At 37.1% G+C, this 27,460-nt stretch overlaps 1 protein-coding gene across 5 annotated transcripts; it reads right to left on the bottom strand.

The window, feature by feature from the left end:
* Positions 1 to 215: 215 nt before the first annotated feature.
* CYB5R4 (cytochrome b5 reductase 4) lies at positions 216 to 26,589 on the bottom strand. 5 transcript variants are annotated; one of them, XM_086876442.1, is made up of 16 exons: positions 26,405 to 26,589; positions 25,134 to 25,287; positions 22,254 to 22,354; positions 20,150 to 20,234; positions 16,606 to 16,656; positions 14,272 to 14,326; positions 12,875 to 12,932; positions 12,660 to 12,753; positions 12,104 to 12,136; positions 11,273 to 11,395; positions 8,166 to 8,306; positions 6,919 to 7,071; positions 6,195 to 6,345; positions 3,273 to 3,359; positions 1,735 to 1,899; positions 216 to 833 (listed from the first exon to the last, which is right to left on the bottom strand). In XM_086876442.1, exons 1-16 carry the CDS (start codon positions 26,477 to 26,479, stop codon positions 779 to 781), a joined length of 1,581 nt encoding a protein of 526 aa, XP_086732568.1. In that variant the 5' UTR covers positions 26,480 to 26,589; the 3' UTR covers positions 216 to 778. The 5 variants fall into 5 exon arrangements, with proteins under 5 accessions (XP_086732568.1, XP_023778070.2, XP_086732569.1 ...); XM_023922302.2 differs by having other exon boundaries at positions 25,922 to 26,406; XM_086876443.1 differs by lacking the exon at positions 11,273 to 11,395.
* Positions 26,590 to 27,460: the final 871 nt, after the last annotated feature.

The following is a 27,460-nucleotide window of genomic DNA, read 5'->3' as shown; positions in this document are numbered from 1 at the left end:
TAGGTATTTCTGTGTTCCTGACCCTGGTATCTGTGCTGTCATGTTTTTATCTTCAGATCATGTCATAACAAGGCATGTGTAACATCGGTCACATGGGAAGTTTTGTGGTAGACCAAGACTCCATGGCTCTGTTTTGAGTTCTCATCTGGAGTACTAAGATTGTGGAAACCTTTCTTTATAATATTTAATGAAAAAAATTGCAGAAATACATGAAGTAATGTAAAATTATTTTTTTTTTAATTTGATGTAGATTTTATATTTTACCAAAGGTATTTTTCTTCCTTGTTTACAAAGCCAAAAATGTATCTGGATCATTTTCAAGTCAAATAGAGACATCAGATGAAAAGGAAATTTTTTGAATGACCAATTACCTGAGTTACAGTGCAATATTTAATTTCAGACAGTATTGCTCTTTGGACTTTTTACAGTAAGAAATAATAAGCATTATCAAGTCAAAACCTTAATCAGAGCTTGTTGTAAAGTCAAGAATTCTCATGAACCAACAACATGAAATAACTGACATAATGTATACTACACTTTTTTGCTTGCCTCTAGAATAAATTAATACCCTGGATAACTTAAATATTAGCAAAAATATTTACAAAAAGAAGATAAAACACAGTATAAAACCTTTTTTTCAAATATATGCTTCTTCCAAGAAACAGTTTGGTACCAAGAATGAAATTTCAAGTCTTACAAAATTGTTTCTCACTTATTTAAATTCATGAAGATAAATTACACTGAATTATACAAACAAACATTGATATCCTCTATGGGTTTATGCAGTAAAAGCGTGTATCTCTTCTTGGGAGTACCCGAGATCCTTCAGGTATCTGAAAGAAAGAAATCAAGTTGGCAATATCAATATTTGGGACTGAAAATCCAACACAGATACAGATGAAGCATACCTTCAGCACCACTTCATTGCTCTTACTCAGACATCTACATTCAACTTTACCTCTGCAAGTACATTTAGAAAACAATCAATGCCCAGGAGCTCAGATACACTACATGAACTTTTTGGGTAATGAAAACAATTTCTAAAAATAAATACAGATATCATCTGAATTATCTCAGATTTCTCAAGAGGCAGCATAATTATTGGCCAACACACATTGACTTTAGTAAGACTGCAGAAATGCAAATGACATCATATTGGTTCAATATTTTGAAGCTAGGCAAGAGAAATTTAGAGGACCTTTTATCTTAAAACATGAATAAAAAACAAGAAAATACTAGATACAGACACAAATAAATGCATTAATTTAAAAAATAATTGAGAAAAATGCTTTTGATAGAACAACTGCTTTGAATTTTACTTCTGTAGCCTAATTTGTCAAGGTAACACCAAAAAGGAAAGCTTATTTCCTATTATTCCAACTTTTCTATAAACATAAAATTAAAAGCTGCATTTAAAACCTTGGGAAAAACTGTTACTGGTAAAGAGTTGCTTTTAAAAATGAAATGAAATGAAAGTTCTGGACAATTTACTATAACAAATGAAATTTACATATTGCTGATACTTACTTAGCTACACATAAATATAAATATACTCCTCAAATATGGTGCAAGGTGGTTTAATTCCCTTTTTTGTTTAATTTTGAAAGTTTTCTTACAAAGCAGACAATGTAAGGCAGTTTTTTAAAGACTACCAAATCAGAAACTCTACAGCTGATTAGGTGATCAAATTTTAAAAAAATTCTCATTTTCCAGTTCATTATTAAAAATACTCACTGTACTCCTTGTTCTGTAAAAGGTGCTGGACCACAGATGCAGATAAGCACTTTGGAGTCTCTTCTGCTCCTTTTCACAAACTCAGAGAGAAGACATGAAGAAATCTTCCCCTGTTTACCCACCCAGTCTTTTGATGGTTGTGAAAGAATGAATTGAACCTCAAACCTGGTAAGCAGAAGAATATTTCATAAATATTACCTCTGATTAGAAATCTGCTATGCAAAATGCTAGTGCCCAAGACACTGATGATTATCTTCCTGCTCTGCTCAGCTCCCCACTGCAATATCAGATCTCACAGATATTTAGTCATTCCTACAGATCAAGTCAGTCAAATCACTTCCAATATTGCATATTTATTTAACTAAATCTTTCAATGTTAAAAATTCTAGCTTTCTATTTAAAGCTATATAATTTTTATCTATATAAAAAAAAAAATCCAGCTGGCACCAATTAAGATACTTAAGCACAGATTTTACTGTTCCAATAGTCACTTACACACAAATGTTGGTGTAGCTCAATACACAAGCAGTGAGATAAGAATGCTTGGCCAGACTCCTGAAAATGTTAGTACCATTTCAGTGATGAGAAAATACTCATTACTGAATGTTGGTTTCAAAAACTCACTAACAAAATAGTAACTGACTGAAAACCAAGCACTTCTATATCTGAGAATCCTGTGGAAAGGGAGACCAGGATTTTACTGTAAATTTGCACAATGTCTAGACCAAAAAGCTTTGAATGTGCCAGACATCACTAGGGTATGAAACAGTATTGATTTTTCACTTCACTTTGTTGTGGAGGAACAAGTGGTTTCTACTGAGGAAGAATTCAACTAAGAATTAACCATAAACAAAACATATTTTTATCACATAAAATCTAAGCAGTGACAATTTATCTAGTGGTAACAGCAAGGAAACTGAAATTAAAAGGTAACCTGATAATCCTTTGTCTCCTGACAAAACTATGGCCTGCTGAATTAAGTTGACATTACATGTGCATACTTGCATTTTAATCTGCAATTACACTGTAACTGAGGGCAAAATGGAGCAATTATTAACAAAAAAATTAAAGAAATGATCCTATTTAAACTCTGAATTTCTACATAAACATTTTCATAACCAGTGACATCAAAAAGATTTCTGTAAGACCTCTCTAAATTCAGAATGTTTCTCCTGAGGTTCATTCTCCTTCTCTTTTCTGTGCTCCATTTTGCACAATTCTATTATTAAGGCTAAGGCAAATTTTCTTTTGCATCAAGAAGTTTCTCAGTTTTCAAAATCATCTCCAATAACTATCTATTAAACACTGTAAATCAAATCCCTGGCTTCCCATGGGACCTACAGAACAACATACCCTCCGCTATGCATCTGTGAGCAATGGATCTCCTTCCACTCCCTAGGTCTCATTATATTCTTAGCTAAGAATTCTTGCAGAATCAGAATCTGTCCTTGTGCCAAGCTGTACAACTAATCTAAGCCCCAAGACTTGTTCTGTACACAGAGATGTTACAAGTTGTTCTCCACGAGACTTTTAATTACCTTTCATCTTTAAGAGCTAACTGCTCTAGTTGGCTTCTCCAGAGTATGTCATCCTCAGTTTTGTTGAAGAAGATCAGCTTCACTGTCCTTAAAAAAATAAAACAAAAATTAAAATTAACTGCAGATTGGTTCTGTTAAAGAATCAGAACTTAATGCATCATACAGAAACCTTTTACTTATATTTTTTGTTTTCTTAAGAGGCATTGTAAGTCAAAATGAGACACACTGAACAAGCTTTGGAAAACTTGCCTGGTATAGAAAAAACAGCCCCAAATCAGCTATGCTACACCTTTAAATACTAAAATTATCTTATTCAGAAACTAGAATGTGCCAGAATCTTTACATGCTTCCCAGGGCCCACTTCTCTGAAAACACAGAAAATAAAGCCCACTACACTGAAGTAGTGTTCTAAATGGTTGCATGGTGCACCACAGCATCAAGTGTTACTCAGGTGGGGGGAAGTCAATAAAAAGTGCATAGGAAAGTCATGCATTTTGTTCATTGACCCCAAAAGTAGAAACTGGTTATTTGGAGAATGATGTTTTGAGACTCCCTTACTGGTTCTCCCCAGGGTAGACAAATGTATCTGCTGCAGTTCTGCTCAGTACTCAGCACTATAAAGAACAGAAAAATGAAAACTTGGAATAAACTGGTCACAGTCTTGCTAGATAAAGGGAGAACACAACTAAAATGAAGAAGTGGGAATTTAGATATGATCTCCACCAGTAAAGAAAAGCTGGATGACAGGATGACAAAAATTTAGATAAATAAGAAGCTTCATCAGCCCTTTGTAAGGAAAGAGAGCAAACCTAACACACTGGAAACTACTTCAAGGGATGTAGATTTTAATGAACTATAAACACTGGTACGCAAGGTTTTATGGAAGACTGTTCAGAAAGAGGAGTTAGAGACCCTTAAAAGGATTTTAACAGGGAGGAAGAAGAGGAGATAGAAAGTTAAAAAATTACCTTCCATACAAGAATGATGATGAGAGTGGGATACTATATCAAAAGTGAATACAAGACCAGAGTGGTAATTTCTGAATGAAAAGCTGGAGACAAAGATACAACTATCAAGGAGAATCAAGAATAGATTTACAAGCATCCTATACTTGAGAAGAGCATTAGCCCCCTACATAGTGTTTAGTGCTTTTGTGCTTCAGTATTCTTTAAGAAACGTACCCACCTGACTGCAATTATACAGAACCAGTAAAAGGAGCTAAAAACCCTCATCTGAAAGAGTAGAGGACCAATATCCTTTTATAGTTAACCCTTTGGCCAAATACAATTTGGCCTGTAAGAGAGGAAACAAGGCTGAAGAAAGAGCATCGTGACTTGATGCACAAAAGGATAGTGCAGCTATGAAGGGAACAAATTGTTTTGCCCCTTTACAGTAGGCAAGGAATAGACTTACAAGATAATAGGCAGACTTTGTCTAGACAGTAAGAATGAAAATCCAATTATCCAAGCCCATTACAGCAAATGTTGCCCTGGGAAGCTGAAGATTCTCCATTGTTCACAGTGCAGCCCCAGAGGTTCGGTAGCACTTGCCCAGCACTCCAGACAGAGATTGCTCTGGCACCCTCAGGTGACAAGTCTTTCATTGTACAGATTATTCCTCAGCTTTTTGCATTTTGTGCATATTCAACCCAAGCTTATGGCTAGTTACTTTGCTAAGTAAGATAATTCTATGCAGATCAATACTTACACTGTTTATATATATACACATACACATATGTATCTCATACAGATAAACATACATATATTAAATACACTCTGGTAGTACTTTCCCAAAAACTAAATTGAATAAATTGAGGAACCAAACTGCCTAGAACAGTCAGAAAAACAGTCTTGAAGAGTCTACATATAAATAGCACCTGTGTCTCAGTTCAAGTCACTCCAGCACCTAACCTGCCTACACAGCAAGATGGAAAAATTCGTTTACTTTGACTAGTAAGGAAACAGATGCTGCTGTACCCTAAACTAACACTGAGTTCCCATAGGAAATTGTGCTGAGAAGAGCTGAAACTGTGTCCCCAAGCACTTTGTCAGATGAGAGACTCATCCTTTGGATTCACAAAGCCAGTCAGCCACTTTTTATCTGCTACTTACAATACAGGATATTTTGGAAAAGCTAAACAGTACAGTCTCTCTGCTTACAAAACAGGATTATATGGAACTGCTGAAATATAAAAATATAAGAGTAATATCTAGATTTAGGGTTTTTTTAGAAACAAACTTTTGCACTCTATGTCATCCTTTGTAGCTTTAGTATAAAGATTAGTGTACAATTAATCTCTCTGTTTCAAAAGCAGAAGTACTAGTTCTGCAGTTCTAAAGGACATAACCTGCTCCCTTGACCAAGAACAATGCTTTCTTCTGTAGATTTTACAGAGTACAGAATGCATATGCAATACACATCTTTTCATGAATTTGAATATACTTAATGCTGTCCTTATGTAAGTGATATATAAATCTTCTGGGAAAACTGGAACTCATCTCGAAACATGTTACTGCTGTTTAGCAGGGAAACTTAGTTATGGAAAACTAACTATTCTAATGTATCAGAGAGAAGCCATAAGTAAACAGTTGCAGCACTCCTCAGTCCAAAACCCAATATCTACACTGTAATATTTCCATACTAAAAAAAGACACTTAAATGTGAAGCTAATTACAAAAAAAGCCCTCAAAGTTTCTACTCAGCGAGCTCATTTGTACCACAACTAAAATTCAAAATGCAAATCAGTCCATTACATTGATTGTACACAATAATCAAAAAGTGGAAGTTGCCTCAGCTTCTGACAGACTCTTACCTAAAGCATGCCACTTTTTGGTGTAAGTTGAAGAAAAATGCTTTCACACCATTTTATTCTGTTAATTGTTTTATTAACACTGAAGCTTGTGTGTAAAGAAGTCCACATACCTGAGACAGCTAACTTCAGTCAGAGCAAAATTCAGCAGCTTAACCATTGGTGTGAAACCTGTGCCTCCTGCTAGTAAGAGGAGATCTTCTGAAGTTTGAACTTGAGACTTCTTGAAGTTGCCTTCAGGATTGCTTACAGAAATATAGTCTCCTTTATTTAAAAAATTAAAAATAAACATTAATTTGATGAAATGAAGCTAAGCCACATTCTGATTTTTTAAAAGCCATTTCATATTGCCTTCATCTTTATAATATTAGAGTTTCTTTCATAAAGGTAATATACACTTCACATAAGGATCATTCTTGTTAAAAGAAGCAATGTACAAATAAAATGTTTTGTCATGATGGATTTCACACCATATGAGTACACAAATATTTGCAAACCCGGTGTTAAAAATCTACCTCCGTATCTGAAACAGAAAAGGAAGTGCATCCTAAGTCCCATAAAACAGATTTTCTTTATGCAAAAGTACAGATAGTTGTTCTCAGAGCATATGACATCAAAGCCATCAACCATATGTTCACACACATCACTCAGGAGAGTGCCTAGTTACAGTAAGGACAAGCCCTTAGATTCAAGGAATGGAGAATAAGGTTTAAAAGGAGTTTTAAATAATTCCTGTTTAAGTAGATAAACAATAGGAGTGTCACAATACTCAGACAGTGAATCTTTAAAAATAATGTAACTGTAGCAAAACCAGACAATCCCCCAAAATATATTTACCAATTTGTAGGTGGTCAAGTGCCTGTGTGAACAGTCCATGGGAATAAATTTTAATCATTAAATATATATGCACACTATCATGGCGAGGTGGTTCTTGGAAATCCAGTGGTAAAAAAGGCAACACAGGTGTGTATGGTTTTACTACCTCTGTCCCTAGAGAGCAGACAGAAATATAGTTCAAATAATTTATAAAGTATTCTACATCCAGATAGTACAAACAAATACCAAAACAAACAAAGAATAAATAAATATCCTGTATATACCATAAAAATAAAACCATCTCATGCTTTCATGTGAGTTATTACTTTCCACTACACCAGTCTTTATTATAGGATTGGAAGCCTTGTCCTTCCAGTTAAAATCTTGAGTACGTTATTTCCATGCTACTTAGCAACTAAGGACACAGGATGAAAAGATCTTGAGTCATCCCCAAAGAACATGAAAATCTAAACATTTTCATTAATTTTCAAGTACCACAGTTTGATTTATTCTAAATTTAAACAGCAGTTTTTTAATACTGCACAATTATAATTTCTTGTAGTATAATTTCAAAAAGCTATTGTCTAATGATAGTAAGATCTCAAGATCTGGACACTAGTAAAGAATTAGGAAAGGAGAAGGAGGAGGTCAAAACAGGTCTCTATTACAGGATGTTTAAAAATTCTTCTGAGAAGTCTCTACCATGTATACTGCAATCCAAGTACACTGACCAGTATAACAATTAATATCCAAATTTTAAGAAGTACCCTTTAAAATAGTAAATTGGCTGTTTCTTTGACCTTCTGTTTTCTTTTTTTAAGCTTTTACAAAATTTTGAAGAATAGCACATTGAAGAAAAGCACATGTGCTTTTCAAGACACGTTCCTCTCATAACCTCATGTTATCGTTAATATCTTGCAACTGGAGTGCAAAGCAGTGTTGCCATGACTACTATAAATCCTTCAGAAGAAAAAAAAAATTGCAACAGTACCCACCTCATTTCAAAAAAGCTACAAACTAAAAGGAACTGACTAATGATACATAAGACATATCCAATAAGCTTTCCACACTTCAAAGATGAACAGCACTGCTTTGGAGTTTTTAAAGAGACAGTTGACAGTAGAGACAGTAAGGTCACAAATAAATGCCAGCCATCTCAATAGTTAGCTTTCCATCAATATTAATCCAGTCATTATTAAGCATTCTCCCAACTCTATGAAAAGGATTCATGTAAATAAATCCATTACTACACTCTCAATTTCTCTTACCTGCAATAATTTGTTTGAGGTAAACATGTTGTCCTGTGGGAACACAGAGATGTGTGCCCTTTGGCAACATTAGGCAGAAGAGTTTGGTGTCATGGGTAACTTCTGTCTTAGAAACCAACTTGCATTTCCTGAAGAACAGTCCTAAAAATATTTTTCTTGTTATTTAAGTCTCAATCTGTCATTCTTTTATTATATATCTTTCAATAAGAGAGACAAATGTGTGTATTTCACTATATATTTATAAAAAAACAATAAATAGATGCTTCTTGTGTAATTACTTATAATTTTTATAATTCTGGACTAAGGACTCATGTATAATGTCATTTTAAGAGCCTCTGAGTTATTGACTGGGAATAAGTAGAAAAGCACCAAAAAGTATCAGAACCGTTTGTACTACATTGCACCTGCACTAAGCTCCCCATACAAGCACAGTGTGGGTACACAGAAGCAGATCAAAACCAGCTGGTGGAATGAAAGCAAAACAAAAGCCAGCAACACACCCCACTCCTCAGCAACAGACTACCCACAGCCACCCCAGCAGGCTGAGGGAAGTGACCCTGCACTTCTATTTTGTCCTTCAGAGACCTCACCTAGGGTACCATGTTCAGCTCTGGGGTCATCAGCATAAGAAGGACATGGACCTGCTGGAGCAAGTCCAGAAAAGGGCCACAAAGATGAACAGAGGGCTGGAGCACCTCTCCTATGAAGATACACTGAGAGAGTAGGGGTTGTTCAACCTGGAGAAGAGAAAGCTCCAGGAAGCTTATAGGAACCTTCATTAAAGGAGATGATCATGAGTAATTTTTCTTATTCACAAAATTATTTCTTGCCACCAAATGAATTATTTCAGGTAAAATGATTACTTTTATTAGAAAGCCTAAGTTACCAAAAGAATTAGTAATACACAAAAATTGAATAAAATATTTTTCTAAAAAAAAAAAGTGTAACAAGATAACACAGCTACTTTCTATTCTGTTCCCAAATTTTCACAAGTGGAAATTATCAGTTGCACTGTCTTCATATAAGACTTTCATACTCATTAGAAATAGACAGTAATGATGACAGTAAGAAGAGGAAGATTCAAGTGAAAAAAATCAGAATATTTGGAGAACACATCAGTGCTACAGTATATTGAGTGCTGCATAGAAATACCAGATATAAAGGTATAAAACAGCTTTTTAAAATTTATTTTTTTAGCAATTCATTATTATTTCTTTGTTCACTCTGCACAAGATATGGGTTTCTTTACCTGTGACATTATTTTGCTCCAAAGAGTGGAAACAAAAACGAAAGCTCTGCAATTTAGAATAAGGGAGCACAGTTCTAAGCAGAAAAGGAAAATGGCTATTTAAGACTAAACCAAGTGAATAGAAGCCTCCAACATGCAGATTTTATGGTTGAGGTAAAAGCACAGGTTCAAATGAAGGAAACACATGTACACCTGAGCATTCTTCTTCTACAAACTCTCTTGCATACTCAATTTTAAATTTAAAGATTTTAAAATTTAAAAGCTGCAGAATAGGAGTTTCTGAAGCAGGGATTAAAAAGCTAAAGATATAAATTTATTTGTTAAGATTCCTTACTTTTGTAATCAGGGATTTGAAGAAACTCAGAGGTAACAAGCCCCTTAAGTTTTCTGCATATTCAATTTAAGCTGATGTGAACTCAGCCAATGATATGTAATAAAGTTATTCAATACCTATAGTACTGCTCTGCATGACAGGAGAAATGTTATGTTGGAGATTGACTTCTTAGAAAAAAAAAGCAAAGTAATTATCTAGAAAGCATTGGTTACTAATGCTCAATATATATTTTGTCAATTGTATCTAGCTATCCACACCTTCCTCATTTGCAAAGGATCTATAAAGCCATTCTATTCTCTATCTCTTGTTCTTTCAGATTATCTTCTCTTTCTGTTTTATACAATCACAAAACACAATAAGGAGGGAGAAAGTGAGCAACAGACAGCAGACAACACATTAGATCAGGCTGTAACCCCTTAGATACAGAAGATTATATCAAAAAAATCTAATTTTCAAGTGGATGACTCAACAGTTTCTGAAACTCTCAAAAGGAAAATTACATTCCAAACAAACTAAAGGTAGCTAGAGAGATGTGCTTTTATGCAGTCTTCCTTTTCAAACCACATTAATTTCTTGATTTTAAAGGCCCACACAGCATAACTGAGGGCCAGTAAGAGATGTACAACATCATGAGCAACATTTCATTGGCTCTTAAAAATGCACAGCTTTGCTTTCACACATAATAAGGCAGACTATAATCTAAAAGTCAATTTTTGAGCATTATTAGACAGAGGACCAAAAGGGCTTTTGAGAAACTAGGTGCAATAACATCAGGAGTGTGGTTATATTACACAACGTAATGGTGCAGAAATTTTTAATTTAGCTCAAAAAAACCCCAAACCCACACTGATCACTATAATATACTTCGGTGCTATAACAAGTTCACAGTATTATTATTATCACAAAATGAATCCATATATAACATTTACTGCTTCTTGCAGACACATCAGCTTATTCAGAGCTGGCTTTAATACCTTGTCCTGGGGTGACTAAACCAGGACATACCTATACATGACTTAAGTCCCTTATTTAACCTGAACTCAAGTTACAAAGATGCAGTGTACTGGAACAACGTTACAGCACTGACAAATGTTACTGTACCTACAGTAACAATTGGAAGTGAAGGTTTTTGACCCTTCACTCCAGTTACTCCCATAATGATTGACACATGTCCATGCCCTCTCTCCTCAGGGTCTACTGCGGTTTTCATACGGACAGAGAGGTCATTAAACACACAGGTAACCATGAAATAGAACAACACTTGGGCAGTGTTCACCTTCCAATATTAGGTTCAACTTCAACTCCATTGAAGGACAAAAACCAAGAAACTAAAGCAAAGCAAAAAACCCTCCTCCATGTCAAACCCTTTCTAGGAAAATTCCTGAATAGCTATCAAGATCAGACAATTGTGAAAGAAATGAAGGTACAACAACATTAAAATAAAATCCTGGAAAAAAACCAAATATGACTAATAAGCTTCAAGAAGTCTTAAAACAGCTGGTAGATGGCCATGAAATTGCTTACCTCTGTCTGTGCGTTTGATAAATGTATTATGACCCTCCCGAGGCTGTCCCAGCATTTTCCAATGAATGTTATCCTTTTTATTTAAGATGATCTCTACTTTCCCTACTTTTTCAGCAATATTTACTAAAAGAGAAAAGATTTCGTATTGTTGCTTCTAGTTATACTCCACACAAAAGATTATTTCACACATCAACTATAATGAAATTCAGAACAATTACTCATTTCTCATGACTTATTTTTTAAGTTAGAATATCTAATTAAAGGTACTTCCAAGCTATCTCGATAATGTTTTAGTGTGCAGCTAAAACAAGCACTAACTGCATAATTAATACACATTATTTGCTAAATAAATTGTGGAACTATGACAACTTCACAGACCATTCTGGTCAAGAAAAATGCTCATGAACCCAGAGTCCTCATGTACTGGAAACTGGTGGTTATCACTACTTATTACTTTCTTTTCAAGGTCATTTGAATTAACAATTAAATCCAAGAAAATCCCAGTCTAAGCAAAGAACAGTTTACAAATACACAACAGAACTAACTTTCAGCTATTTTAACAATTAGTCATATTTAGAAGGATAAGCACTATTAACTTACTACTCTCACAGGCCCAAATGCCACAATTTAAAAAAAAAAAATAATGTTATGGCTTGGTTTGACTGACTGTCTCAGGACATGATGGTAAGCAAAACTGTAAAGTGTCTGATGAGTCAGAAAAAGAAATTGAAAGTATCATGAGTTGGAAGGGATCAACAAGGATCACAGAAGTTCAGCTCCTGACTGGACTGTCCTAGAAGAGACACAGAACTGCTGCAAGAGACAAATTACCAGCCACATCTTCTGAAACTGCATGATCCAAATCTGAAATAAATACAAACAAACTCTGTGTTAAGCAATAACAAAATTATATTCCAGCCATCATATATACAGAAAATATAAGTAAGTCAAGGAACACTGAGTGAACTAATAACCCTAAAAAGTTATGCATGTTTACTTGGTCTTGAATTTTGACTCATGAGTTCTGCAAGCCTCTAACAATGGCTCATGTAAATCCACCAATCTGAAATTACTGTACTTGCCCTTGTGAATGATGGCTTTTTAATAATTGTAAAAAACACAGTTGAAGAAAAATTTTACACTACTTTAAAATCAATTTCTTATTGCATTTTAGTCCACATATAAGAAATTTAGTGCATACTAAACAAATGAAGATGTGAGTTGATAAACAACATAATCCCTTTATATCAAGGAACTTTAACCATCTCTAATAATAGAGGAATAAAATATTAATTGGTACATGCAAAATGCTTATGGTCTGATGAGCAGATTTTAATATAGTAGAATGAAAATTCAGTATTTTCAACTGCAAAATGACAGTACCTACCAACTTCTACAAGATATGAGTGGTCATCCATGATGATCTCTCCCCTTAATTGTTTGTCTTGACAGTCAACTATCACCAACTCTGCATTCATGTCCTTTCATAGCCAAGGGAAATTAAAAAAAAAAAAAAACAAACAAATTTTTATAAAGTTCTCCCAGAGTTCAAGCTAGATCACAACTGGATATTATAATTCCTCCTTCATGAAATACGCTTACCTTCTGCTTAGTATATATGACAATTTTGATCAAACTATCTGTTTGGAACCAGTCATAACTGTAAAACAAAAAATAAGGAAAAAAATATATACTTTGAGCACATCAAAACATATTTAACCCCAAGCCTTCAAACAGAGCTTATTTAACAAATTTACAAGCCAAATATATTACTACTTTTGAAGACTAAGTCCAATGTCAGTAATTTTGACAAAACTACTAAAATAACTATCTAATTATGTATCCTGATAGTCAGTACACTGTAGTTAAAATTATAGGGCATTAGTTTTACTTAAAAAGCACATGCATTCTCTTTACAGTATATGAACCTTGCTTACAGATGATTAAAATCTTGAGTCCAGACAGAAGCATTTAAATAGGCAGGGTGGCTTCCAAGAGTTAAAGATTTGATGCACATACCACAAAAACACAGTTCCCTTCATCTCCATGTATCAAGTTTTTGCATTCATTCCTATGTTCCCAAGTCCAAACCTTGTAATAAATCCAGGCTAAAGTAAAAAAAAGCCTTCAAATGCTAATTATTTGCATGGCCTTGCACTTCCCAGGAAGTAACTTCCATCTACTCCTGGACCAGAAAAACAGGTACAAAGGGAGGTGCAAACACTTCTGATAGTCAACATATTTTAGGCTGCACATTTTCCAGTCATATGTCAGAATTTTCCAGACACACATGGGAAGAAAGGCAGCAAGGTTTGGAGACCACTTCAGAAAATAAACCTCATTCTAATTGTTTACAAGCTACAGTATTTTACGACTGCATATAACTAGCCCAGAGAACACACACTCCCAGGGGATTTTGATGCCAAGTAAGAAACTGCACCCTGAGGGCCAAAGGCATCATGGAATTAAATGATGCCTCAGTGATAACAGCAGGCATATCACACTGAGCTTTTAGGGCCTCCTTTGCATTACATAATGCAGCTATCATATCTTAATATACTTCAGGTTGAAATTATACCCTTTTTCAAGGCACGGCAATTGTTTACAGACAAATTAGTTGAAGTCAAGAAAGTAATCAGTCCTGTTGGAATCATTTCCCATGAGTTTTCTCAAGAAACAAATCTGAGGAGCCTGCAAATACAAGCCATACATTTATATACAATCAAGGCAACACAAGATTTAGGAATCAACAGAACAAGCAAAGAACTATTTAGGAATCAACAGAACAAGCAAAGAACTATCATCTGCCCATATGACCTCTGGCAAGCTGTTTAAACCTGAACTTCAACTTTCCTATTTATACAAGGACAGTAATGACACATACCTATTTAACTGAAATTTCAAGAGCTAACCATGGAAGATCTTGCCTTGTTTTTACTAAGAATTGCACAGAACTCTTAAACAGAATGTTTAACAGACAATGACAGACAAAGGCTTACCTTGGACTTAAATCTTTAGAAGAAGAAGCCAGTACTTTCTTCTCAGGAAGCACACCTGCAGAGAGCAGAGAGTCATTAAAATATCTGCCGGGATGCTTGCTTAATATAAATAACACTCAGGTGTGTTAGGGGTTTGTGGTTTTGCATTTTTTAACTGAATGTTTTAAGTGTCCTCGAACAATATTTGGTGGCTTTATTTCCACAGTAGCCAGACTATGTACATTTAAGGTATTTAGTTTTTATTCAGCACTCTCTCTTGGTGAGCAAGGTCCTAGAACATGGGGGTCTACTTCAGAACTTGAGTTCCACACACCACAGTACCTGTGTTGTACTCAGTTTCACCAGTTATTAGCTTGTGCTTTTACACTTGGTGATAGTGACGCACAGAAAGGCAAAATGGTTATCTGAGTGACTTTCCTTTAACAGAACTGTGTTTATACAATTCATGTGAATAAATTCATTTTGAGATGCCTGATGTAACCTAATTCACAAATAAAATTTCATGTCAGTCGATTAAGCAGAGATATCAGCCCTAATCCTTCTACACAGCACTTTGCTAAGAATTTTCAAAGAATTCAGATACTCACTTTAACTATTTAACTGCATGAAACAGTATGAAACAGCCTTTGCTGGGAAGCAACAGTTGGTCAGTCTTCCAAAATGTCAGTTGTACTAATCTCTGGCATAATAGAAATTGAATATATTTGGCAAAATCTTGAGGACAGAGATAGATAAAAGCAACAGCAATCCTGCATAATTTTTAACACAAAGAAGCTAGATAGAATGATGATGGAAGAAGTTCAGACTGAACAGCTGGTAAATGCTGGTTTCAAGCCCATTCAAAGGCAAACCTTGCAAATCTGAAATGGCTATGCATAAAATAATTAGCACATGAATTCTCAATTACCTAGACTATTATCTTCTAAACTCCAGTAAGTTTTGTAGTATGACTACAAGCTTAAACAGTAATTGAGTGGCTCTACCACGTGGGAAGCAGATAAAAACAAAGAGAGCTACTCTGGTCTAATCCAATCTGTCAAAACTATTTGATCACCCAGACGGGAGAATTAACCCAAAGCAATAAAAACTCAGTCAAATTACTTATTCTTTGATCCTTAATTACTCCTAAATACACACCATCTGCAGCTGCCAAGGAAGCTAAATGGCAGAGCAGTCGGATCACTGCAAAAGAAAACCAATCACCTAACGATAAAAGCCTTCTCAAAAGCTAAGCCTTTCTTGAAGACACATCATATGATCTGCTTGGCCTCCACAGAAAACAGGAATCCATGGTCTTACTTACTCCTATATGCTATTACAGGTCCAGAGAAATATATGAACAGCCACAATAAAAAAGAACATTCTGGCAAACCAATTTATTTAGATGCTAATTTTAGATGTAAGATGCTACATGAAAACAATGATTCACGCTGCAATAAAAAGACGATGATTCAGGTGATCAGTGAACCAATTAAGCAAAGTGCTTTATTAGTCATGGTGATCACAAACTAAGAAAAGCTGTGGGTGAAGCCAAAGGCTGATGGCAGGCATGCAATGAAGAGTTTAAGGTGACCAGATGAACAGCAGAATTACAACCCTGCATCACAGGACTGGTTTCCACAATCCCAAGGCTAGTGATAAAGGTTCTCATGCCATCTTCATAGCTACATTGGATAGAGCTTGGTTTGGTAGGTGGATTGAATCATAGACAGAAAATGAGTAGAACTGCCAGTCACAAAATGTGTGATCAGCATACAAAGTCCAGCTGGGGGGCTAGTTACTGTTAGCACTCCCTAGGGAACAGGGAATGCTGATATTGTTTCACACAGTCACTAGCAACCTACAGGACACACACTCTCCCAGTCAGAGCAACAACAAATCATGCAAACAGACAAAACATGAAAAGTTAAGGTTATTAAGGGATGCAGAGAGACTGAAGAAATGGGCTGACAAAAACTTCATGAAGCTCAGAAGGAAATGCAAAATTTTGCACTTTAAAAGAAAAAAAAAAAAAAGGAATCAGCAAAACAAATGGAAGACCTGACTAAATAGAAAAGACTTTGGCAGAAAATCTTCCCAGCACCTCACAGACAAGCTGTGCTTGCCCATCCCACATATCCCTTGTCTACACTATTTTACTGCAGTTTCACAATACTTTCAAACACAGAATTCAAAGTACTTGGTTAGGATTTTGCCTTCTGAAATTTCCACAGATCACTACAGCCTCAGCTCTGGATTCAAATGCAAAAAGAAGCGTCGGTAAATACTGCTCGTTCAATGATATTCACGTAAGTTTGAGATTCACTCCCCACTTGGCTTCAGGTGAAAACTTACCATTAAGCTGTTTCTTGTCTTCAGACACAGTAGAAGAAATCTCTGCAAGCACTAAGAAAAAACAACAAGCACAAGAGTTAAGAAGTTACAGTACTTGCCCACATCATGCTAAATTAGCCAAAGGATCTCCAAATAAACCTTTCAAAAGGCTTAACGGAATGACCAGGATGCTTCAGACATCAAGAAGCAGCAAATAAATGCAGCACTCATTACCATTCAAAAAAAATTATGTCTAATTAAAAAATTGGTACAAGTGCCAAAAGTTGCACAGCACTTAAGGACAAGAAATGGCAGAACCCCGACACTTTAAAAAAAACAACATCACAAATCATCTTTTATAAGCTTCATAGCTCAGAAGTTCACTGAACCTGTTAAGAATTCCAACGACACTTGTCTTACAACATGACACAGTGGACTGCAAATCTGACCAGCCCAATCCTTAGAAAACTAAACCAAATCCTTGGCAGGAACACAGAAAAAAAGAAAATCTTTCTATAAGCTCTCACTGTGAAATGATTTTATTTTCAAGTTATTATCTGAGTTTTTCAATAATTCTACAGTATGCTACAACTATTCCAAGCCAAGCAACTCTAGCAGGAAGGAAAAAAAAAAAAAAAAAAGACCAGGTGTCAATTCATTTTTAAGGTGCTCATCCTCATGTCCTTCTGTTCACAGCGAATCTGTGGGAAAAGTAGACCTCTGCATATACCTGGCCCCATTTCTGCCCTTCTCTACATTGCACATCTCAGAATGTCCTAATATGAAAGAACCAATTTATATTCTCTCTACTGGGAGCCAAGTTTGGGCTTCTTCTTACCTTTACTGTTTCCCTCAAAATAGGAAAAACAAATCTGTTATTCCTGCACCCTTTTATGAAAACTAAAATGGGAATTTTTCTTCCCTGTTTTTCCATATCCTTCCCAGTGCTCTGCATCACACCAGCCACTGTTAGAGGAAAAATGCTAGACAGAAGCTAAGGAAGGCTCCTAGAGCAAAGCACCTACCATATGGTATTGCAAAATTACTTGAGAGCTCTTCAACCTTCATCAGAGGCTTTCATGTTGTGCCATAGTAAGGTAAAAAGAAAATACTCCACATATTTTTAGTTGAGGTAAAAAGAAAATACTCCACAAATTTTTGGTTGAGGCAACATTTGTCTGCATATTCTATTATACACCAGGATGGGCAAGGTATTCACAAAAACTTCTATCTAATGAAAGGTAATTTTTTGTATTTAGAAGTCTACTCTCATTTCACTACACTTTAACACCCCACACAGAAATCAGCACTGCAATTTTAAGGACCATGTGAGACACAGTGAAGGCAGAGCCCTGCCTCTGTTCCTTGGGTGACATCACAGTTCTAAATCCAATCTTGTTGAATTAACAATAATACAATATGCATTCTGACTCCCAAGTAACCACTAAAGTAACATAGAGTAATATGTTACTATACACTAACAAGTGTCTCTGGAAACATCAGCATTATTAAAACTCTTCAGAATGTGCTAAAGTTTACAGCTGAGCACCCTGAATGGACAGCAAGCAGTTTCATGCCATACAGGTTTGCTGAGGGAGATTCTGAAATCGCCTCTTACATACATGAGTATTGCACTGGCCTTCTGAGCAAATACAAACCCTACGTGTTTCAGTGCAAAGATCACTGTAATCAAGACGGGACACTTCAGAATTTCTCAGTCACTACTAAAGCATGAAGCAGCATTCTCAAAATACAAGTTGACAAAACACTATTGCCAACATTTTCAACAGACTCTTCTTTCTCAGAAAAAAAAACAACTAGAGTGTGCAAGAACCAATTCAGTTTCCTTAAGCAGTTCAGTAAGCAAATTGCACCATCTCCCAAGAAACCACCAAAACACAGCGAAAAAAAAAACTCTAAGCTAAATAACCACAAATCTTCCAGCAATGCCCCAACAAACCTACATCTGCCTTCCTTGCACTGTAGTAAGATTGCACCAAATAGCAAGTACCAATGTTTGTCCTGCTACTGAATACTCACTCTCTGTCACAAAAAGAAAGCAATGTAATCCACGATTTGAAGTCTTGTCTTCCCTCTATACTTACAGGGCAAATTTAATCCTCTATTCAAAGACATGCACCTTAATTTAGTAATTTATTCTTCTATTCTGAAATGCAAACTTTGCAGAATATGGCCTTCTAGATAAAAGACTAGAATTACTACAATTACTGCTGGATAATAGTGAAGTACATCAAGAACTTTTTGTTAATTCAGAGGAGGATATATTCAGTTCCCTCCTGGGAACTGAAATAAACCTTGAGAATCTTACAGTGAAGGATTTCATCAAGTCCCATGCTGGAGTGTTCCAGAGAAGGGACAGAAAGCTGGTGAACAGTCTAGAGGGTAAATCCTATGAGGAGTGGCTGAGGGAGCTGGGGGTGTTTAGCCTGGAGAAGAGGAAGCTGAGGGGGCCCTTACTGCTCTCTACTCTCTACCCTCCCTGAAAGGAGGGTATAGCCAGATGGGGGTTGACCTCTTGGCTGCACCAGGGGAGGTTCTGGTTGAAGATCAGAAGAACTTCCCTGAAAGCCCTGTCAAGTATTGTATCAAGATGCCCAGGGAGGTGATGGAGTCACCATCCCTGGAAGTGTTCAAGAAATAACTGGACATGACACTCAGTCCATGGTCTAGATGACAAGGTGGTGACTGTTCAAAGGATGGATTCAATCTTGGAGGTCTTCTCCAACCTAAATGAATCTGTAGTTCTGTTATCAATTTGATTCTTTATTAACAAAATTACATTTTTTCAAGTCTGAAATGGCTAAAAGTGGCACAGGCAACAGAACTGATTTTATATAGTTGACAAACTTTATCCTGCAAATTTTACTACAGCAAAATGGATAGTCCTACTACAAACAAAGCATAAAAAAGGAACAGCAGAAAATGGACTGCCAGATCCAGAAGGAGTGAGGATGTATCTATGTTTTTCTGACTGGCTGTCACAAGAATTCCTTCCAGTTGCAAAAAAGTTACATTAATAAAATCAACAAAATTCATGTTTACTTTTAAATTTCTAACTCAATTGACAAGGTAGCAGTAACATCTCTGTAATGCCTCAACTCAGTGAGGCAACTATGCTGCTGAGGTTTCTCCATACTTTGCAGCATTTACCTTAAAAGCTCCACACTGGAATTAGCTACCTAGCATCATGGAGACATAAAATACTATTCTACTTCATACAAAGACCAAACTCAACCTAACTGTTAAGACGATGTTATCCAAGCATTAAGGAAGGACGCAGTGCACTTCTTCAGGAGCTGAAGAGCTACAAGATAGCTAAAATTGTGAACTGAAGTATGCCACAGAATTGGAGAAAAATAGTTGTAATCATTAATCCTTTCATGTTTTCACTGCATCGTCAGGTATCATATATAAGAATATATATATGAGAATATAAGAATATATATATATAAGAATGAATATACAGAATTGTATATTCTTACAATTTCCAGATAATTTTGGAATAAAGTATAATAGACAATATTTCATTCTTAAAACAACTCACCTTTTGGAGCAGCAATAGGCTTGACAGCCATTCTCCCAACAAGACATTCCTTCAGCATTGATTCATAATTGACCCAGCGATGAACCTACATTAAGAAAATATTTTTTCATAAAATTTAGAATTCTTACTATGTTGTTCTATGCTCTGAAATAGAAAAGTTCATTTTTGTATATTGACTAATATAATTCATTTAGCAGATTATTTTTTAAACACATAATAAGTCACTATTACATCAGTCAGTACTTATTTTTACTTCTATTACAGATACCATGGCATTAAGTGAAACCACAGGATTATGAAAGAAGCAACAATAGTTTGAGTTACTCATTTATGCTTTGCAATATCTGAACATCATAACCTTGAGCTACAGAATATATTTCAGAGCAGCATTTTTATGATGCATGCTACACAACTAAATGAATAAAGACCTTGTCATTACCACAATGTTTATTAGTCTTGTTTAGACAAGTGAAGGGAAAAGGGATGAAGGAAACAAAGAATAACAGTTAAGACAAACACACACCTCCTACCAAGCTGGCGTATTTCTCTTTGCTTCTGTCCTACTATCACTGAATCATTTGGAAATTCCCTATTTTAGAAAGTTAAATAAAGTGAAGAAAAAGCAGTAGCTTTACAGACCAGAACTGGAGAACTTGAAGAGGAAATGGATGGCAGAAAAGCGAATTCTGATAGGGCATCCAGGATAACATCACAAGAAGAGAAAAGGAAACAAAGTGTTGCATGACAAATTTGAATGGTATCTAGATTTAAAATAAAAACTTTAAACTGGACTAGCTAAGGAGATGAGACAAAGAATCCCATCAACAAATTGTAGTTTCTTCATATACAGGTAACAGAAAGAAATGAAGGATTATGAATGACAGTTAATTTCCCAGAAATTTGGGGAACGCTAGCAATCTACTAAGCTCTTAAAAAAAGACCACTATCTGACAGAAACAGAAGGCTAAAGCAGAGGGGAAAACAAACACCTCCAGTAACAGCGAAGTCATAAGCCAGAAACAATAAAAGTGAAAAGCATATTTTCAGGCTCAAAACCTGCTTCCATTCCCATGATAAACTAAAAAGTTGCAAGCATATATCTGAACTTAACTACAGGAGCTTCCCCAAATACTGCCGATGTCAAGACTCCTTTTTTCAAGGACATCATAGAATGACCCAGCAACGTAATTGCAAGCCACAACTTGAAACTGGATACTTGATACTACAAATTTCTTGAAATCAAAGAATTATGCCTAAAACCAGCACTTAATTTGTGGAAAGATTAACCAAGGATAAACTCAACAAAGCTAAAACATTATCCATCTTTATTTACAATGTTAAAAACATCTTGCAGATGAAGGCATAACATACTCTGATGCACAACATGTAAAGAGGTAACATATTTCCTTTCAGAAACAGAGGAGATTTCTTTTCTGCTCTTTCCCAGTTTCTCAGATAAACCTAGTAATGGAGATCCGCAGAATGTGTTTCTAAAAAATACTAACACAGTGAATCACATTTTACAGCACCAAGCTTGTGATCCCTTGCAGAAAGCACACCCATGCTAAAGAATCTTTATTTTCCGAGTATTGTAAAAACATTTAAAGAAATAGTAAACAAATAAGAGACCAACTGTCATCTTGTGATTTGTTCACCAGTTAAAGTTAATAGAAGCTCCAGCATTTTTTCTGATAATATTGCTGCCAAGTAAATAGACAAAGAATTATACAACCTTTCTTCAAAAAGTGAAAGCTCTTGGAAAAATAGGCCTCTTCAACAACAGTTGAATTGCCATTGCAGCAATTTATTAAGAAGGTGGTAGCTTTATTGCTAGTTTTATCGCTATTTCTCCTAAAAAAAAGGGGTCTAATTGAAGCATAATTCTAACAACATAAAGTGACATTTTCATTAGTGTCTTTTGATACAAAGTTTAAATGACATGTCTCTTCCAACACGTGTAATTTTAAGCAGTGATCTGCTGCCTTTCCTTAGGATTGAAAAAGTTCAAATCACCATTTGCACTGAAACGCCCTAAAAATAATCACAAAACATGCATTTTTCAAAGTATGGTGAGCAACTGTCATTTGCTGCCAGTAGTTCTCACCTGATCAAAGAGATCTGTACCATCAGTTCCTGCTGCTTTCATTAGTTCATCCTCACCACCTGGATGATACTCCATGTACGGCGTCACATTATATACAAATCCTGAAGAAAACCGAATATAAAAGCATATGAGCAGCATTTCTACAACCACCCCTGTCTCCAAAAATAATGGAAAGGTTAGCACAAATTGAAGAGTGCACTAGCAAACAGTAGGCATAATTGGAACAAACAGCATGACTTCACAAAAACAGAAACCTAAGTCACCCAATTGTATAGAGCACAAGAGGTATCCTATTACACAGAGATGCCAATCCTACAGTGCCATACCACTTGCCCTGGCTTAAGACTTCAACCTAGAAATTGAACATGGTGTAACCTAGCTAGAGGGTAAAAGTACCACAGGCAGGTTTAAAATGAGACAAAATTGAACCAGCTAGTGCACAGAATTGTTTTCAGTTTCCCTTCCAATTAAGTTATCCCTGAAGTGTTGTTGTCGTTGTTTCCCTACTGCCCATCACCATCATGGAATGAAATGCCTACAGGAACAAACTGTCTCACTCAAGGAAAAACTGTCACCATCAGCAACAAAACTTCCATTCTTCAGATTCAGCAATGTCAGAAATTTGACTTAGCTTGTGCTCATTAATGGCTTACAACTCTGGTTGTATCTGTCCCAGTAAAAGGGCTCAGCATTGTTTCTACACTTCCAGCGAGATAAAACAATGTTTCTTTACAGGTCTGAAATGATGAAGGCTAATTATTGTTGCTAGGCAACTGGGTTATTGGAGCCTGAAGAATGCAGCTATAAACAGATTTAACTACAGACATACTGCTGCTAACATGATTATTTTGCCTCCCTACCTACCTAAGTATTTGAAGATATTTAACATCATCAAAACAGGAAGCTACCGAAAATGGAACAGTGGCAGTGCTTTCAGAAGCTTTGAAGACATTAGGAAGTGTCCATTAATTACTTCAGAAGGAGAGAAAAGCATTCAGCACTGAGCCTGGGGCAGACATACTTGGAGCAATCCTAGCTGGCAAGAACAACAATCCCAGTCAACAACAAAGACCCCGTAAATAACAAAGGAAGGATCTCTGCACATTTTACTGACCTGCTCTACTGATGGCTGCATTCATTGTGCCATCTTGTGTACAGCAATGATTACTGCACACAATAAATTTTAAGTAACTGCATAGCCACGGCCTCCTGAATACTACTCAAATTTACCATCAAACTTGCTAGAAAAAGAAATATCATTCATATAGCCTTCATTTTTAACTCCCCTGAACCCCCCTTTATATATAAATTGTGCCCTATATGACAGCTTTCTTTGACTACACGGGGGTTTTGAACCAAGTTAGTTCACATTGCTCTCATGGGCTTTTGCTCTTTCTTTTAGAGACACAGTCTAACTACCAATGCAGAGACCTAATTTAGCTTTTCCATAATTATATTCTTTTACTACCTGTCCACATATGAGGGCTACTGTGATTTTCAGTTATGATGTTTTTTTCACAAGTCATCTGAGAACACAGAAAAGGCAGACCTGCAAAAAATTTAAGGAAAGATAGAGAGGCAAGTTGATGGAGTTCTTGTAAAAACCAGCCTCAGAGCTGCAGTGAAGGTAGGATGATATTAAACAGAAAACAGAAGCATTTTCAGGCAGTAATACTGTCTGCAGTAAATGTTACTTTTTCAGAGTGAAGAACAAACAGATGCCCATAGCAAACAAGTTTTCTTTAGCTCTCATCCTGCTATAGTATTATTAGCACGTGCAACTGCAGCACAGAGAATCAACAATCCTATTATTTTGCTCAAAGGCCAGTACTGAATAACATTTTACCTTTACTTTCACTCTCATTCCCTTTAACATCCAACAATAATACAATGACCCTCACACAGAAATTCTTAACTTTCTTTTTGCTGAAGTCCAGACATGACATTTTATTAAATATCAATGCTGTTCCTTACCAGGTCAATCTTATTACTAACAGATTAAGATCAGAGTAGCTAATGGGACATTTCTGTAGAAAGAGTGTTCCTATCTTCATTGAAATTGGTGTTACCTCCTAACCAATTTACAGGGATATTAGTGTAGTTAAGACTCTAAATGATTAAACTGCAGAGCAAATGTTTTCTCCTTTCTGTAAGACAATTAGGAACTTCACTTGCAACTCTGAATATACTCTTCTAGCCACAGCTATTGCTCCAGACCACCTTCACACATTGCTAAATAATATATGATTCAACTTCTGAGCTAAAATTTCCTTAAAATAATAAGAAATAGAATTGCATAATTACCACAGGTACTTGTCAGTGTAGACAGAGATTACAGTTCCTTCTGTGTGGCAACTGTCATTTGCATTACTATGTTTTATGAACCAGTATGTGTGCTTTCAGTTATTTCCTAAAGACTGTTCTCCAGGTTTAAGTAGTATTTTTAATATTTACATGTCTCTGGATGCTCTAAAGCAATCCTTAAAAATAGTCACCTGCTCAAACTAATAAGCTGTCAAAGACTGAGGAGTATACATGTCAACTACTATTCTCTTGTTAAGTCCTTTTTATTTGATACATTAACTAAAATCTTGTGGTTTATTATTTTCATAGGCAGCTATAAAATTGGTATAAAATATACCCATTTGGAAGATTTATTTTGAAAAGCCTGAAAGCAAAGAATATCATTGTACAAAAAATCTCTTACTTGAAGTTATGCAAATTATGTCAAGATTACACCTGGCCTAAACACAGGAGATACATAGTTTTTCTTGGAGTATGTCTTTTATTTTATTTTTTTTTTTGAGTTTTGTTGCTTCTTTTTTAAGTACAGAAAAGAGAAAGGTAAAAAAATACAAAAGAAATATCACAGCCACCAACCTCTTATACATATCCAGCAGTCCTCCTTTTTGTTGTGTTTAGAGAGCTCATCTTCAGTCACTTCAATCAGCCTCCCTTTCAAACCAGTCAAGTCCTTCCCGCTTTTAGTCAGCCGAATCCAATCCATAAGACTCCTTCCTGGTTTTAAAGGTACCTGAAAAATAACAAATGTACAAACAACTTCAAACTCTAAAGGAAGAAAAAGCCATTCTAAGAATACACTTTTCTAAGCTCCATAGGAAGGCTCAGACAAAATAAAAGAGAAATAACCTAACTCATATTATTCACTGATATCTGGGAGCCCTACTCAGCAGTAGGGGTGCTTAAGGGAATGTTCTGGATAGTGACACAGAAATTACTGAACTCAAACATTCAGATGACTCTTCCCAAAGCAAATTGAAGACACTAAGTCTGCCTGAGGTAGTAAATAATTTAAGATAGGGTCTAGAAAACTGAGCAATAAAGAAATGAGATTGAAAAATCATGGCGAGGTAAGACAAGTTTTGCCTTCATAAAGACTACAAGCCCTACAGCAACTGCAGCTTCATCTAGAGAAAGGTGACAGAAGTCTTTCCCGAGAAGTATTGCCATGGCCTGCCTGTCCTGAAAGGCAGAGTGAGATCTTCAGGGTATCTAACACCTTCCTTTTCAACACCAGCACAGTCTGGGAACCCTTTTGATCCAAATTTCAACAGCAGGAAACAGGGTTAAAAAACTGCGGTCTTACAAAACCACAGGAAAAACAGAAGCAAAAAACCGAAAGCATATATATAAACTACAGCACCCACATTGCTTAATGCGACTTTACTCCGAGTCTGTTTTCCGAGCAAAGTCTCTAGACAACAAATATTCTCAAAGCCCCTCCAAAGATGAAGATCCAACACATAAAGCATAAGCTGCATGCAGTAATTCCAAGGTGAAAGCCTCCATCCCTGCACAGGAAGAACCGCCGGGGCAGGAGGTGCCGGAAGCGTTATCACCGCCGCCCTCAAGAACGGGAAGTCCCAGGCGCTTTCCAGCGACGCAGCCGCGCCGGCCCCTCGCCCGAGATCCTGCCGAGGCCCCTCGGCGGGCGCTGGAGGGGGCGGCCGGTGGCAGCCCTGCCCCAGCGGCAGCTGGGAACCGGCCGGGAACCGACCGGGAACCACCGCAGCTCGGCCGGGCGGGGCGGGGCCAGGCCAGGCCAGGCAGCCGCCGCCGGCGCGGCGGGAAAAACGGGAGCGCCCTTCACCTCCCCCCCAAGCGACCACCAGCGGCAGAGCCGCCCCTACCTTGCTGCGGGCACCCGCTGCCGCTCGCTGCTGGGAGCCGGGCGCGGGGAAGGCCGGCGGCGTCACGTTCAGCATGGTGCCGGGCCGGGCCGCAGCCGGGCCCCGGCGGAGCGCTGGGGCACAGCGCGCAGGCTCCGCCGCGGCGGGCGGGGCCGCGGCCCGGCCGGCAGCAGGGCCCGCAGCGTCGGCTAGGGGCCGGCGAGGGGGAGAGCGCCCGGGAGCGGACATCCCTGAGGCAGGGAGCGATGCGTACCCCGGCCGCCGCCTTGTGGCCCCCGGTGCGAGGGGGAGTGCCTGCCCCTGCTCTAGGTTTTCCGTCAGGGTGTCCCAGCGCCAGGTGCTTAGGCTGGAAGGTTGTGGCAGGCACCGCTGCCACACTCTGGAGGTTAAGCGTGAGAAGGTTCTGGGTGAGGGCTCGCTTCCGTCCTGCAGCAGGGCCGCTGGGAGCGCATGGGGCAAGCAGTCCCTGGCTGGTGCTGGCACACTGAGCAGCAGCACACACAGCACGCAGGCAAGGGCAGATGCAGGTAAGTACACAGGCGCTACCTGACACAGGCATTGGCCTTCAACTTAAAGCTTTGGATTTGTTCTGTTGTTCTTTTAGGGGCTTTGGCCTTCACAATGATTGGTACCAAACTTTGTTTCAATTATTAAAACCAAGCTCACTATTGTAACAACTCAACTAGACCATTTTCTATTTCTTGATGTCCACCTTACAAATGCAGTATGAAACTATCACTTACGTATAACAACACAGCACATATATATGAAAGCACGAGTGACGTAAGGCAAACTCTTCTATACAAAAGAATTAGATTCGAATTCGGACTCTCCTCCATTACAAAAGCAGCTATATTGTTTCTCTTCTCTATATTTGAAACTCTGTAACAGCAGGCACAACACAACTGCAATACTTAATCCAATGATTCCTTGATACTCTTCCATATGGAGCCTACTAAATCACAATGACAAACTTTCCTTGTGTCCTCAGACTTTGACAAAGTCACATAACCATAGAGCCCTTCAAAGTAAGGCATCTGTTCTCTGCTTCAAAAA

Source organism: Cyanistes caeruleus, chromosome 2 (genome assembly GCF_971803275.1).
Source record: "Cyanistes caeruleus chromosome 2, bCyaCae1.hap1.1, whole genome shotgun sequence".
In the NCBI taxonomy this organism is placed as follows: Eukaryota; Metazoa; Chordata; class Aves; order Passeriformes; family Paridae; genus Cyanistes; species Cyanistes caeruleus.
The sequence above is the reverse complement of the archived record's forward strand: the minus strand, read 5'-3'. Positions and strand labels throughout refer to the sequence as shown.

What these genes read in the sequence shown, in the direction of transcription:
- CYB5R4 (XM_023922302.2), bottom strand. Translation starts at nt 26,035, where the DNA reads ATGCAGCTTATGCTTTATGTGTTGGATCTTCATCTTTGGAGGGGCTTT. An exon ending in CTGCTGGATATGTATAAGAG is followed by an intron (nt 22,355 to 25,133) that starts GTTGGTGGCTGT and finishes GGTTTTCTTCAG; the next exon opens with GATTTGTATATAATGTGACG. An exon ending in CCTCAAACAAATTATTGCAG is followed by an intron (nt 7,072 to 8,165) that starts GTAAGAGAAATT and finishes TCTGCTCTCTAG; the next exon opens with GGACAGAGGTAGTAAAACCA.